The sequence below is a fragment of the Tasmannia lanceolata genome, unplaced genomic scaffold, assembly GCF_043159265.1.
Source record: "Tasmannia lanceolata isolate RefF3 unplaced genomic scaffold, GAP_Taslan_0.1 ptg000002l, whole genome shotgun sequence".
NCBI classification, from domain to species: Eukaryota; Viridiplantae; Streptophyta; class Magnoliopsida; order Canellales; family Winteraceae; genus Tasmannia; species Tasmannia lanceolata.
In genome coordinates, this window is record NW_027518679.1 from 58,533,176 (window position 1) to 58,547,140 (window position 13,965).

Here is a 13,965-nt window from a genome sequence, read left to right on the forward strand (position 1 = left end):
TCTTGCTTTACTGGTGTTTAAATGGTCACCACACACACATGCAAATATTTTAAAAATAAAATACAGTGCGACCCACATTATTTGACGATTCAAACCATTTATTTTGTTTGGGCACCAATTTAAATTGGCGGGATTGAGCATCTAGCCCAATGGTCAAGGCTTTGCTCTTCAGAGGTTCATTATCCAGCTTACGTACCAAAAACAGAAAAACTTTAAATAGGCCGTGCCTCAAAACACATCTCAATGGGATGAACCTAACCCTCCGATATGTTGAGATTTCTCTATGATATTCGATGCATGACCTATCTAAGGTTGGGCCCAACTAATGAATAGCTTGGATACTCAAATAATGTGGGCCCCACTGTATTTTTTTAAAAAAAATATGGTGAATATTGGATAGGTCTATCAATTCTAGCAGTCCCAAGACACTACCACCATATGCAAGGTTTTAAACTTTGGCCGGAATCTGAAATTTCGGATTTCGGTCACGACCGAAACCGAAACGTTCTGAAACCAAATTTGCCGAAGTTTAAAAGACCCAGGGACGAGGGGAATGCTTCAATGAGGGTAAGGGTATGCCCTCATTGTATAATATAGTGTGGCACGCATTTGATCAAGACCGTTGATCTTGTTGAACATCATGAGGTAACCAAGACAGTCTTCTTCCGGTCATGATAGGACATTGTGCACAAGATATTATTAAAACCAACGGTTTAGCTTTCTCGGCAAAACCCTAAATAAGGCGTAGTGGAGCGACGGCCTAGAGTCATCCATCAAAGTGTTTTCAACGTTATTTGGTCGGCTTTATCATTGCCGTTCCGATCACGCAAAAGTTACTTTCTTGTAAGAAATTTTCTTTGTTTCCTTACATCAAGTTTGGTGAGACTTTGAGGGAATGTTGGTGAGGAAAAAAGACCCATGACTTCCTCAACTCCCCCAAAGGTAAGGTCGCGTAAATCCCTCTAGCCTAAACCCAGATACAAGACCAAGTGGAAGAGACGCAAAAGGTGGGGTCCATGCCATCTAGGTTGGGTGAAAGAAAGAGAACATCATCAGGTAGGGACACCATTTCAATGGTCCAGAACCAATCATTACTCATCCTTCGGATCATCTTAACCCTTCAATCCTTGCCAAGATATATCTTTACAAGGATTAGATCGAACAATCTTTGCTTAGAAGATAATCTTGATCATTTGGAGGGTCAAGATCATTTGATGAAAACTATTTATAAGCTGTAGGATATCTAAGGCTCAGCGAACCTAATGGACGGTTGGGATCTATGTAAGGGTGGCCCACACCTGTATTTTTCGCCTGCTAAGACAAAAGACCCTTTTTTTGAATTTTGATTACCAAAACACACCTTAGTTGCATAAAAAAAAAACTCATTATATATTTATATTATTGGAAATGATACTAGCACAATCATATTTTGATATTTTTACTACTCTTCTTGTGTTTTAGTATTTAAAGAGCTGTCAAAAGGGCAGTAAGCTCCCGCGGGCCAATTAAAGAAGAAAAGACAGCTGGGTTTGTGCAAATATCAAAATATAGTTGGGCCGCTAACCAACCAAATCCTATTTATTTCATACATAAACAATACATGTTGCACAATAACAACAAAACTCGAAGATCAAGCAAGTTTTATCAAAGAAAAGGGTATTTCCGTAATTCAATGCCAAAAGCATGAAAAGACATGTGATAGTGCAACGTGGGTGTCCCACGACCACAGCACCACTTTCCCAGTTTCCTACTAAACTCGGGCGGGCCCACCACTCTAGGGCTAAAGTTTGTCTTATAATTCCTTATTTTTCAAAAATTAATGTACGGACCACACTATAGGATGATCAAAACCGCCCATGTGATGGGCTACAACGTAAATAGGTTGTGCCCAAAAAATCATTTATAAAGGATGATCCCAACCCTCCGATCGATAGATGACCTGTATATTATTGAAACTTCTATAGATCAGGAGGGCTAGGATCATCCTATGGAAATTATATTTTGAGGCACAACCTATTTACCTTGTGGTCCAGGATCATTCTATGATGTAGTCACAGCGCACAGCATTCCGGGGATTGTATCAACGTTATAGCTTACTCGAGAAGTGTGAATATACAGAGGAGTGTGATTATCGAAATAAGGCGTGCGAATATCATTTTCCGAAAACTTCCCAGGCTCTTTTTTCGAGTTTAGATCTACCGTACCAACCCTTCCGAGTCTAATGTATAAATACCCCCAAAACATCTCTCCTCCATCTCTTACCTCTTTGGCAAGTAGAACCAGTCAAGTTTTCCTCCCGGTTCTTCATCCGAAAAGGTATGCGATTTCCATTTCTTCTTCCTTCGCATTCGGATTCCAGATGCCTTTTCTCGCATCAGAAAATCCGATCTGGAGCTTTTTTACCTATTCCTCTTCCATTCTCTTTCTTCTTTTACGGAGATTTAGTTTTATCAGTTAATTCCGCTGCTTTATGATTATCCATAGCGTCCTGGTTCGTGATTTGGTGCTTCGAATCTGATCTAGGCCGCGCTTTACCTGTTATTCTTTCATTCATTCCATCTTTTTCTCTACCTGTGAGTGTGCTCCTTGTTTTTCTTTTTTCCTGCTTTAGACCTCAGATCTACAACTCTTCTTTGTTTTTTTTTTTTTTTGGCTGTTTTCTTCGTTTTTTTCCTGGAAAGATCTACTTCTCGTGCTGCATAAGCTGTAATTTATTTATTTTTTTTTTTCACTTAATTTCTATCCGGATTGTTGTTTTCTTGTTTTTTTTTGGCTAGGCTTTGTTCATTTGCGTTTTTTACTCCAACATCTAGCACTTCAGACTAATGGAGTGTGTAGATCTGGTTCGAAGTAGACCTGTTGCATTTGACCTAGCTAGACACTGTTCATTAATCAACATTTTACAGATATATACAACTGCTTGAGAGTTTTACAGATCTGGTTCGAAGTAGACCTGTTGCATTTGACCTAGCTAGACACTGTTCATTTGTGCTGATGTCTAGATCTCGTGACATTTTAGATATCTAACTTCAATTACTTTGCAGATCTTCCACTTCTTCACATGTCTGTAGATCTGAAATCACATTTGATTTTGGAATCTCTTCTTTTTCTTCAAGGCATAATGTCTGATTTGCTTACGGATCTTGCTTATCCATTGTTTTGCTGGATTTTACCTTTGTATATGATAATGTAATGTTATACGCATCTGATCTATTTGTCCCTGATTTTGGTGTATTTTAGTTCTACTGATGGAAAAAGTCATTTCTTATGTCCAAATCCGCATAAGAAAGCTTTTGATATAAACATCTTTTATCTCCTTTCCTGATAAAGTTTTCCTATTAAATTGTGGAATACTATTTATTTGAACAAGTTTACCCTGATAAATTGAACTGAAACTTATATCAATGATTGCGATTACCGGTTTGGTTTTGTATTTGAATAATTTGGAACTCAGTTTTAATGCCCGTTTCTTTCATTCTCTCCCATCTGTTTATTTTTCCAGTTTCAGATAAAATGATTATGATGATGCTTTATATGCCATTAGTTTTTTTTTTTTTTTTTTTTTTAAAAGAGGTTTTGATTTATTTTGTTGCATCTGCCGAACCAGCACAATGGCGTCACACATTGTTGGATATCCTCGCATGGGGCCTAAGAGAGAGCTCAAGTTTGCATTGGAATCTTTCTGGGATAAGAAGAGCAGCGCCGAGGACTTGCAGAAGGTTGCTGCAGATCTTAGGTCATCCATCTGGAAGCAGATGGCCGGTGCTGGGATCAAGTACATTCCTAGCAACACATTTTCGTACTATGACCAGGTACTCGATACCACGGCAATGCTCGGGGCAGTTCCTCCTAGGTATGGTTGGAATGGCGGAGAGATTGGGTTCGACACCTACTTCTCAATGGCAAGAGGCAATGCCTCTTTGCCTGCCATGGAAATGACCAAGTGGTTTGACACCAATTAGTAAGCCCTTTGACTTCTACCCATGTAGTTGAATGTTAGACATGTAATGTTATTCCTTGCATTCGTTTATCTAACCATCACTTTTGGCAATGATGTTTGTGTTTTCTTCTACAGCCATTTCATTGTTCCAGAATTGGAACCGAACATGAAATTCTCTTATGCTTCTCATAAGGCAGTGACTGAATACAAGGAGGCAAAGGCGGTATGTGATCCGTATGATTCATTTGTTGATGCGTCCACGGTTTCCTTCAAGAGTTATTGATTTTTCTTATCTCTTATGTCTCCTTTTTGTTTATCTCTCTGATGCAGCTTGGGATTGATACCGTTCCTGTTCTTATTGGCCCTGTCTCATACTTGTTGATGTCAAAGCCAGCTAAGGGTGTGGATAAATCCTTTTCTGTTCTATCACTTCTGGGAAATATTCTTCCGGTCTACAAGTAAGTCTTCTAAGCAATTTCTTGGTTTTAAATATTGTCCTATGTCTTTCCTCCAATTTGCTATACTGATAAACAAACCACTGTCAGGGAAGTTGTGGCCGAATTGAAGGCAGCTGGTGCTTCCTGGATTCAGTTCGATGAGCCTACGCTGGTGTTAGATCTTGATTCTCATCAATTGCAAGCTTTTACTCATGCCTACTCGGACTTAGAAGCATCTTTGTCCGGTTTGAATGTGCTCATTGAGACCTACTTCGCTGACATCCCTGCCGGGGCATACAAGTACGTTAGATCTCCATTATTTCAGTCTCAATATAACATTAGTTTATACAAGGATCTCCTCATATCTCTGTTTATTAATTCCATCCAACTGTTCATTTATATTTGTTTCAGGACTGTGACTGCTTTGAAGGGTGTCTCTGCATTTGGGTTTGATCTTGTTCGAGGAACAAAGACCCTTGAGTTAATCAAAAGTGCTGGATTCCCTTCAGGAAAATTCCTCTTTGCTGGAGTTGTCGATGGAAGGAACATCTGGTCTAACGATCTGACAGCTTCTCTCAGTACTCTGCATGCTCTTGAGGCCACCGTGGGCAAAGGTATTCTTTCTTTCATGCATCTCTGGCTTTCCAATTTAGTTGGAAATTGGCTAACATCTGTTTGTTATTTGTTCTTCAGACAAGCTTGTGGTCTCTACTTCCTGCTCCCTCCTCCACACTGCAGTTGATCTTGTCAACGAGACAAAGCTGGATGATGAAATTAAGTCATGGCTGGCATTTGCTGCTCAGAAATTAGTTGAAGTTAATGCCTTGGCAAAGGCATTGGCTGGTCACAAGGATGAGGTATGAGCTAATGTACTTGTTCTCTTGCATCTCTCGACTTGGAATATTTTTCTCTTATATTGGTGGCATTTCATCTATTTGCTTTCAACCAAGTTAGTGTCATATCCATAGTTCTATTCTCAATAGCAGTTTGTAAAAGCATGTTTAAGGAGCAATGGATTTTATACTCACTTGGAAAAGTATTTTTTTTGTTCTGGGCGGACATGATTGAATCAGAGAAATGCTTATTGTGACTATAAAAATGGACCCTGGTCAACATGAGTTACTCGGCCATGTTCCACGTTCTCTGACTTCTGAATATTTGGAAGGAGTTTCTATGCTCCAACATAGGGCTATATATACTTCGTACAAATGAGTGTAATGATTGTTTTCAGCCACTCAGTTGTTTATCATTGTCTTCAGGCCTTCTCGGCCAATGCAGCTGCTCAGGCGTCTAGAAAATCGTCTTCAAGGGTGAACAATGCAGCCGTTCAAAAAGCTGTAAGTACTCCAACATTCGTGGTATTGTTTTCTTTTTTATTTTAAGTTTCTGAACTCTGTATTGAAGTTACCTCTTATTAATGTTGTGTTCAGGCTGCTGCTTTGAGAGGCTCTGACCATCGCCGGAAAACGAATGTCAGTGCCAGACTGGATGCGCAGCAAAAGAAACTGAACCTTCCTATTCTCCCAACCACCACAATTGGGTCCTTCCCGCAGACCATTGAACTCAGGAGAGTTCGCCGTGAATACAAGGCAAACAAGTGAGTGGTCTTTAATCTTCAGTCTTTCAGTGTTGCAATCTTTGCCCTAGATATAATGTAATGTTTATAATTATCTGACTCTAATGCAGGATCTCTGAAGATGAGTATGTGAAGGCCATCAAAGAGGAAATCAGCAAGGTGGTGAAGCTCCAGGAAGAGCTCGACATTGATGTCTTGGTCCATGGAGAGCCTGAGGTGAGCTTCTTTTGTAAGTTCCATGGAATAATCATAGGAATGTTTTTTGTTAGTGTACAGAATGAATGTATCACCATTTCTAAGGAAAATTTTTGAATACAGAGGAACGACATGGTCGAGTACTTTGGGGAGCAGATGCAGGGTATTGCTTTCACTGTCAATGGCTGGGTGCAATCTTATGGTTCCCGCTGCGTTAAGCCACCCATCATTTATGGTGACGTTAGCCGCCCCAAGGCCATGACTGTTTTCTGGTCCTCAATGGCTCAAAGCATGACTTCTCGCCCGATGAAGGGAATGCTGACCGGCCCCGTCACCATCCTCAACTGGTCTTTTGTTAGAAATGATCAACCGAGGTGAGTCCGACAACCTGCACGCCACGTACTTCCCTTTATAATCTTTGGATACTATTCATGACATTCCCACTATGTTTTAACTTTGATGTGGGGCGTAACACTAACACTTGCTGAATATCAGATTTGAGACATGCTATCAGATTGCTTTGGCCATCAAGGAAGAAGTGGAAGATCTTGAAGTTGCTGGTATTCAGGTTGTCATTTGAAAATTTTGAAGTAACTTTTGATCCATTTCTTCCTCCATTTTTGTCATGGTGTTCTTCCTCTTCTTCTGCTCTCTCATGTTCTTGCTTTGTTTTGTGGTCGCTTGCAGGTAATTCAAATTGACGAGGCGGCTCTTAGAGAGGGTTTGCCACTGCGGAAATCCGAGCAGGCTTTCTATTTGGAGTGGGCAGTCCATTCTTTCCGTATCACAAACTGTGGCGTCAAAGACACCACTCAGGTTCTTCATCTATCATATTCTCCTTTTGCTGCCATTTTTGCATTTCTCCATTTCAAGAACTGTATATCCATAGAGTGAAACCAACTAATGTAATCTATTCTAATCTCCCATCTGTCTTTCCCAACAGATTCACACCCACATGTGCTACTCCAACTTCAACGACATCATCCATTCAATCATCGACATGGATGCGGACGTGATCACCATTGAGAACTCTCGCTCTGACGAGAAGCTCCTCTCTGTCTTCCGAGATGGGGTGAAGTACGGTGCCGGCATTGGCCCAGGGGTGTATGATATCCACTCCCCTCGCATTCCATCCACAGAAGAGATTGCTGACCGTATCAACAAGATGTTGGCTGTGCTAGAGACCAACATCCTTTGGGTGAACCCAGACTGTGGGCTCAAGACCCGCAAATATCCCGAGGTTATGCCCGCCCTCACCAACATGGTCGCCGCCGCCAAACTCCTTCGCACCCAGCTAGCCAGTGCCAAGTAAGAGAGGCCCCATTTTATCTAAAAGAAATTTCCTGTTTGAGTCTCTAATAATCTGTCTTTTGTGTTATGATGAGTATGTAGTACATTAGCTCTTGCTCCTTCCCAGCCTTTTTTTTTGTTTCAAAGGCTTTTGCCCAGAATCTGAAGCATTGTTGCCATTGTTCACTCATATTTTTTAGTTTTGTGTGAGCTCTATTAGCAAATGCAAAACAGAAGGTTTTGAGGTACCCTTCTTTGTTTTCATTGTAATAGAAAAGAGCAGACCTGCATCGCAGAAGGATAGTGCTCTTGATCTATCAAGATCTTCCAACTGGTGGGTGCTAACTTCTCTGTTGGTCAGGAAATCAGGCTGATTAGGGGATTCTAATTATTGATTCAAGGGCAGTGATAAATCGACCCCCATCTCTCTCTCTCTCTGCACTGCGCTATATGGGGGTCGATTTATCACTGCCCTTGAATCAAATGTAACTTCTGCTTTAAGGCAGTTTGTTTTGGCCCTGTTTTTTTTGGATTTTGAGAACAGATTGTCAGTCCAAAACTGAGGCCCTCTTCATTTTAGATTTTGACAACCGATTGTTAGTAGGCAAACCCTGTTCGTTTAAGATTATGACAACCGATTGTGGGTGCCAAACTGATTATTGGGAGTCCAATAATCGGTTTAGCACTCGCAATCGGATGTCATAATCTTAAGCGAATATGGCCTAAACACTGCCAATTTTGAGTCCAATAATCAGTTTGGCACTCACAATCGGTTGTCATAATCTTAAACTAATAGGGCCGCCTGAACACTGCCTGATTGTTGAAGTAAATTTACAATTGGTTCTCAGAATCCAAAACTACAGGTCCTTAATTTTTGAGTCCAATAATGAGTTTTGAACCTACAGTAGTAAGTTCTTAAAATCCAAATCATAACACAAAATGGTTCAACCGTTGCTAGGTGAAACTCGATACAGCGATTTACTTTCAACCCTTTGCTTAGTATATTGCGTGTCTGGAATCTCTCTTGCCTGAGCCTTATATAGAGTTCAAGGAGGTTAGAACTAGAAGACACATCAAGTATTGATAGGGGCGGGGACTAATAGTAGAAGAGCAAATAGCCTGTAGGGTGAAAGCTCAAGATTAGGCAAGATAAATTGAAGACATTTGAGGGGATTCATCTAGTGTTAACGTCTGGTGTTCAATGGCATCATGGTCAATTTTATTAGGTTCAAAGCTTTTTCCTATTAGCAAAACTTTGGTCCATACATTACAAGGGTTCATGAAGTAAAATGGAAGTACCGTCTATGCATATGTCATCGGGTTAGCCAAATATTTGCAGGCTAAAGAAGAATACCAAAGTTGACAACATCAGATTCTAATTATTTAAAAGTTTTGCCTGGAAAGGCATTTCACGGCCTACTTTTGAAGGACAGAACATCCACCTCAGATGACTTAAATGAATAAGACAATCTCCTAACATGTGAGCCTGTGTGGGTGTTCTCTTCTGCAAAAGGTGCAAAGGTGAGCCGCGAAATGGCTTTCTGCGAAATTGCCTTACAAATCTCATTATTTAAACTAGTGAAAGAATGAGGCCATAGCATAAACAAGAAAAAAAAGAAGGTAAGCATTGTAAGTATGATAACATTAACATTAAAGATGTTTTACATATAAAACAATCTACATTTTATTATACTTATGAAACATCCACTAGTTAGCTCCGTCATGAATTCTGTTTCAGATGAAAGCAGTCCGGCAAAAGCATCTTCAATAAACAATATGCCGGCATCTCTGTACATGTTGTTCTCTGCCAGCAACCCATCTAATTACTTCCTAATATTATTTTAATATTTTTGAAAGGGATTATTGTTAGTATAAATACACATCTTTCTCCCCGTTCTTCTTATCATAATCTTACCATCGGAGCAAATCGGGTTTTAAGCAAATTAATACGAGCTCCAATGGGTTTGATCGGATCGAGGGTTCCTTTTGTTTTTGTCATTGCCATTTTCATTCTTCCTGCAGTTGCTCTCGCAACAGAGTATGTTGTTGGAGACAACGATGGCTGGACCATTGGTGTGGATTACAATGATTGGGCTGTTGACAAAAAGTTCTACGTAGGAGATGTTTTAGGTAATTTATATTTAGTTTCAAAGCTAATCATAATTTTAATATTTTTTCAAGCTTATTATAATAATTTTAATTGGTTTCTTCTACTCGTGTTGGGTTTCATCTCTCTTGTTAATGGTTTCCAATGCGCTTCCTACTCCCCCCCCCCTCCCCTTTATTACTACTACTACTACTAGGGAAATGATATTATCCTAACCATGTTTCGGTATTTCCGCTAAGGGATTTGCTAAGGTCCATCACAAAAGGCTTTTCGCAGCTGGTCTGTCGCACGTCAGAACAGCCACCTTGCGAATAGGGACAAAAACTGTTGTCTTCATTCAAGAGATGGTTAGTCTGACAGACCAGCCACGAAATTCCTTCTGAGATGGACGCTATCAATTCCCTTTCTCTAATGCATCATGTCTTATATTTGAAGAGCTGCCAAAAGGTTATCACAATTCCCAAAAAGCTCTTCCAAGACAATTAAAAAAATAAATAAAAATCCTGCGGATCAGTGCAATTATTAAACCATGTATGTGCTGATATTATTATTATTATTATTATATTCGACCTATTTCTTCCCTGGGTCACCCCGACCACTACAAGGGGTGGTATGGAGAAGAAAAGGGGGCAGTTCAAATATATCATTTCCCTTTATTACAAATAATTAATTAAGGGATTTCCTAGTTAATTTTGTGGAAAGCCATTTCGCGGTTCACTTTTACACGAGAGAAGAGAAATGAAGAAGACAGAGTGTGCTAAAAAGTGAGCATGTGTGGGTGTTCCATTCTACAGATAAACGAAGAAAAAATATATTTCATGATATATTTTTTTCTTGTTTTCTGATGTTCACAGTATTCAAGTACAACGAAGGTTCCCATACAGTGATTAAAGTGAACGGAACAGGGTTCGCCGGTTGCATAACATCGCCGAATTCAGGGGTTCTTACAAGTGGGGATGACAAAATAACCTTGTTAACTCCGGGCAATAAGTGGTATATTTGTGGAGTTAGCAATCATTGCAGTTACTACTATCAGAAGCTCACAATTACAGTGATGCCGAAAACGATGATGTGGCCACCTGCAACGGCACCGGCACCGGCACCGGAGGCAGGAATCGAGCCGTCACAACCAGCATCGGTCGCAGCTCCAGGCAGCTATTAAGCACCCATCTACTCTTAACAAGACCATTGTGCACCATAGCTTTGGTCCTACTCGTATGTCCCTACTGTTCTAGCATATATGGTTTTAATAAATATTGCTTGGATGTTCTTACCAAGGTCTAAGCTATACCTTAGGTTTAGGAGGTTCTCTAATTTACATTTAAGTCAAAACATCCGTATGTTCTTTTAAAGTATTCTCCTACACCATTTGGGCGTTGTTGATGTTGCTGTCTCTCTCTCTCTCTCTCTCTCTCTCTCTCTCTCTCTCCTTTTTGTTGTCTTTTGTCTTTCAATTTGGATCATAATTAGTTCTTAAGTTAATTGCCGATTATTTTATTTGCACAAATATTCTGAGCCCAGCCGGTTTCCTAGTTGGAAGGTGTTGAGAAAAATGGTAAATGGCTCATAAATGAATGGAAATGTATAAATAAAAGCAAACTACAAGATGAACACTGAGATTTACGTAGGCCAAGAAGACTACATCCATGGGCAAGAACACGATCACAACTACGCGAAAAAAAATTACAAGGATTACAATGGGATTAACCTCCACACCCGTAAACCTACAATTAAACCTGCAAACTGCAACCATTTCCCTTGCTTCTTAACCAAGACAATACATGAGAGTAACTTGAGAAAAACTAGAGAAAACCCAAGGTGAAACCCTCATTCAATTCTCTCTTCCTCTTCCTCTTCCTCTCTTTCCATGTCTACCTTGTCCTTCATGTATCCACTACCCACAAGAGAAAAACACCTTGTCTCTCGCCTCATCTCTGTAGTCGTCACCTCTTGTACTTCCGAAATCAGAAATTCCTAATTAAAAACTTTTGTCTTAAATAAAATAATTTCAAAATTGAAGCAAAGGACAAAACTATTAAAGTGCTTTACAAGATAAAAAACAAGATGCAAAAAGAATAGAGAAAAAGGCTAAGAGAAGGTACACCCGGATTTTTATAGTAGTTCGGCCAAATCCCGTCCTACGTGCATTCTCACAAAGAAACTCCCTCCTTGTGCTTCCACTATCCTCGTCATGTTACGAGTGAAGACCAAACTGTTTACAATCCAAGCTTTATCTCCAAGTTTGCCTTCCGAAGTTGATTCCATGCATCTCTACGAACCCTAGCTTTATCCCCAAGCTCGTCTTCAAGGGTTGATATGTTGCCCTCCACCAATTATAAGAAGTAGGAAAAGATGAAAAAATATACAAAATCCCCACTAAAACTTCTCCCAAGGATATACATAGTAGTTCCTATACTAATCCTCAATAGATTTGTAAGTGATGGCACTTAGGATTCTAAAACTTCTATGATGGTCAATAATGAGCTCAAGTGTCTTAGATTTTATTTTTGGGACCTTAGAACCCCTTTTATAGAGGTTAGAACCCAAAAGCACCCTTTATAGGATCCCAACGGTCTCTACAGATGACCCACGGTCGGCTGGGGGAGCCGACTGTCCAGGGTACTGGTCTTGTTTGCACAGTGAAATTCAGAAAAATCATATCTCCCTCGTTTCTTATCGGATTTTGACGTTCTTATACATTCTGAAAATCTTAGAGAGTCTACTTTTTGTTAAAAGTTATTTCAAAATTACTTGAAACTTCCTTAGTGCCATAATCTAAAAGTTACTATGAGGAATTAGCTTTACACTTGACACAAATCTTTAACTTCTTCAAGTCTTTAATCTTCAAAGCTAGAGCACATCTTCTTTGTTCTTCAATCTTTCAACTCTGGCATGAAGCTCCCAAGCCTTTGCTCTGATCCATGCTTCAACTGATCTTCAATTTGACCTTTAAAGAACATTCTTAGATAACATTGAAGCATTATTAAAATGACTAAAATACAATGTTATATTGTGTTTGGAGACATCAAAACATGACTGGAAAATTTGTACGTTTGTACGAATTTGGACCATTTTTTATGTTTTGAAAACATGTGAATAGAGTAACAAATGTACGTTGTACGAAAATTACCACCAAGTTTTAATTTGAAAAATTCCTCGAAAGTTCAAGTTCGTACGAAATGAAACGTATGAATAGAATTCATATGTTTCAAACAAATTCGTATGTTTTAGACAAATTCGTACATTTTGAACTTCTTGAGAATTTTGCACAATTCTCTGAGGATTTTGAGATCTAATCACTAACAGTGGTGCTAGGGGTTATTGTTAACCTATTTACCACCAAATTACCTACCGGATCTCTTTGAATTTCGAATTACATTGAATTCCATTGGAGATCCATGGGAATTATGAAAGAATTGTCCACAATTCTCATGATCATACATTAGATCTCACTAGAATTTGAAATTACCTTACAAATCTAGATGAAAAACAAGAAATCAAACCTAGATCTATCAGAATTGGGAGAAAACATTGAGAATTAGGGTTGAAAACTCTAATTCCCTAGGGTTTCCCCCAATTCTAACTAAACTATGCTTGGAAATTGAAAGTAACTACAAAACAGAACCTGATTGAAGTCGTTCCAACAGAATTCCGGCGAACTCCGATGATCCAAGCGACGGTGCTCCGGCTCTCAACTTTCCTCTCCGAAAAACTTGAAGGAGAATTCGTCGGAGGAGATCGGAAAAGGCCTTTAGAACCTTGATCTTCCTTTGAAATTCTTCCGGTAAGAATTCCTGACGAAATCCGGTCGGCTCCGGAGAGAATTTGAACTCTCTCTCACAAATGGGAGGGAATTTTCTCACTTTTTGAGGAATTTTGAATTCCAAATTCTTCTCTCTTAATACACAGAACTAGGGCTTATTTATAGGTACAAATGAGAGGGACCATTTCCACTCATTTGAAATCTTTGGCTGAAAACTTGATGTTCGTACTATCTAGAATTCGAATGTTTTAAATTCGTACGGATGGAATTTCATACATTATAAAACGTACTGGCGACTTTGTACAAACATACAAATTGAAAATGGCTTTGAAACTGGCTTAGCTCAGGGCTATTTTGCTGGTTTCTTGGCTCGATCTCAGGGATCTCAGATGTGCAAGCTCAGGATTATATTTGCAATCTGGTTTGGTCAAATTTGTACTGAGTTGAAAGGTATTTTCATGGTCAAAATGCTATGAGCTGGGAATTCCTCCACTTTCTATGCCTATAATAGTTCATCATTCTGTTGTCCGGAGAGTGCCGAAACTTCCCGGATCTCATGCTGGAGATTCAATGTCTCAAGGATACGTATGTTCCCCTCATAGATGGATTCATCATTGGGACTATCATTGCGCCAAACTATCATCAGTCTGATCGTGG

The 13,965-nt window shown here is 39.5% G+C and overlaps 2 protein-coding genes across 3 annotated transcripts; both read left to right on the top strand.

Annotated features, from left to right (window-relative positions):
- The first annotated feature begins 2,134 nt into the window (after positions 1-2,134).
- Positions 2,135-7,628, top strand: LOC143881553 (5-methyltetrahydropteroyltriglutamate--homocysteine methyltransferase 2-like). 2 transcript variants are annotated; one of them, XM_077384686.1, is made up of 15 exons: positions 2,254-2,316; positions 2,485-2,573; positions 3,608-3,961; positions 4,076-4,163; positions 4,271-4,398; positions 4,486-4,677; positions 4,789-4,991; positions 5,071-5,234; positions 5,637-5,714; positions 5,808-5,974; positions 6,064-6,169; positions 6,272-6,522; positions 6,644-6,716; positions 6,836-6,964; positions 7,092-7,628. In XM_077384686.1, exons 3-15 carry the CDS (start codon positions 3,612-3,614, stop codon positions 7,458-7,460), a joined length of 2,298 nt encoding a protein of 765 aa, XP_077240801.1. In that variant the 5' UTR covers positions 2,254-2,316; positions 2,485-2,573; positions 3,608-3,611; the 3' UTR covers positions 7,461-7,628. The 2 variants fall into 2 exon arrangements, with proteins under 2 accessions (XP_077240792.1, XP_077240801.1); XM_077384677.1 differs by lacking the exon at positions 2,485-2,573 and having other exon boundaries at positions 2,135-2,316.
- Positions 7,629-8,227: 599 nt separating this feature from the next.
- LOC143887574 (blue copper protein-like) lies at positions 8,228-10,928 on the top strand. Its single transcript, XM_077391655.1, has 2 exons — positions 8,228-9,568; positions 10,400-10,928. The coding sequence occupies exons 1-2, from the start codon at positions 9,397-9,399 to the stop codon at positions 10,705-10,707; spliced, it is 480 nt and encodes a 159-aa protein (XP_077247770.1). The 5' UTR covers positions 8,228-9,396; the 3' UTR covers positions 10,708-10,928.
- The last annotated feature ends 3,037 nt before the right edge of the window (positions 10,929-13,965 follow it).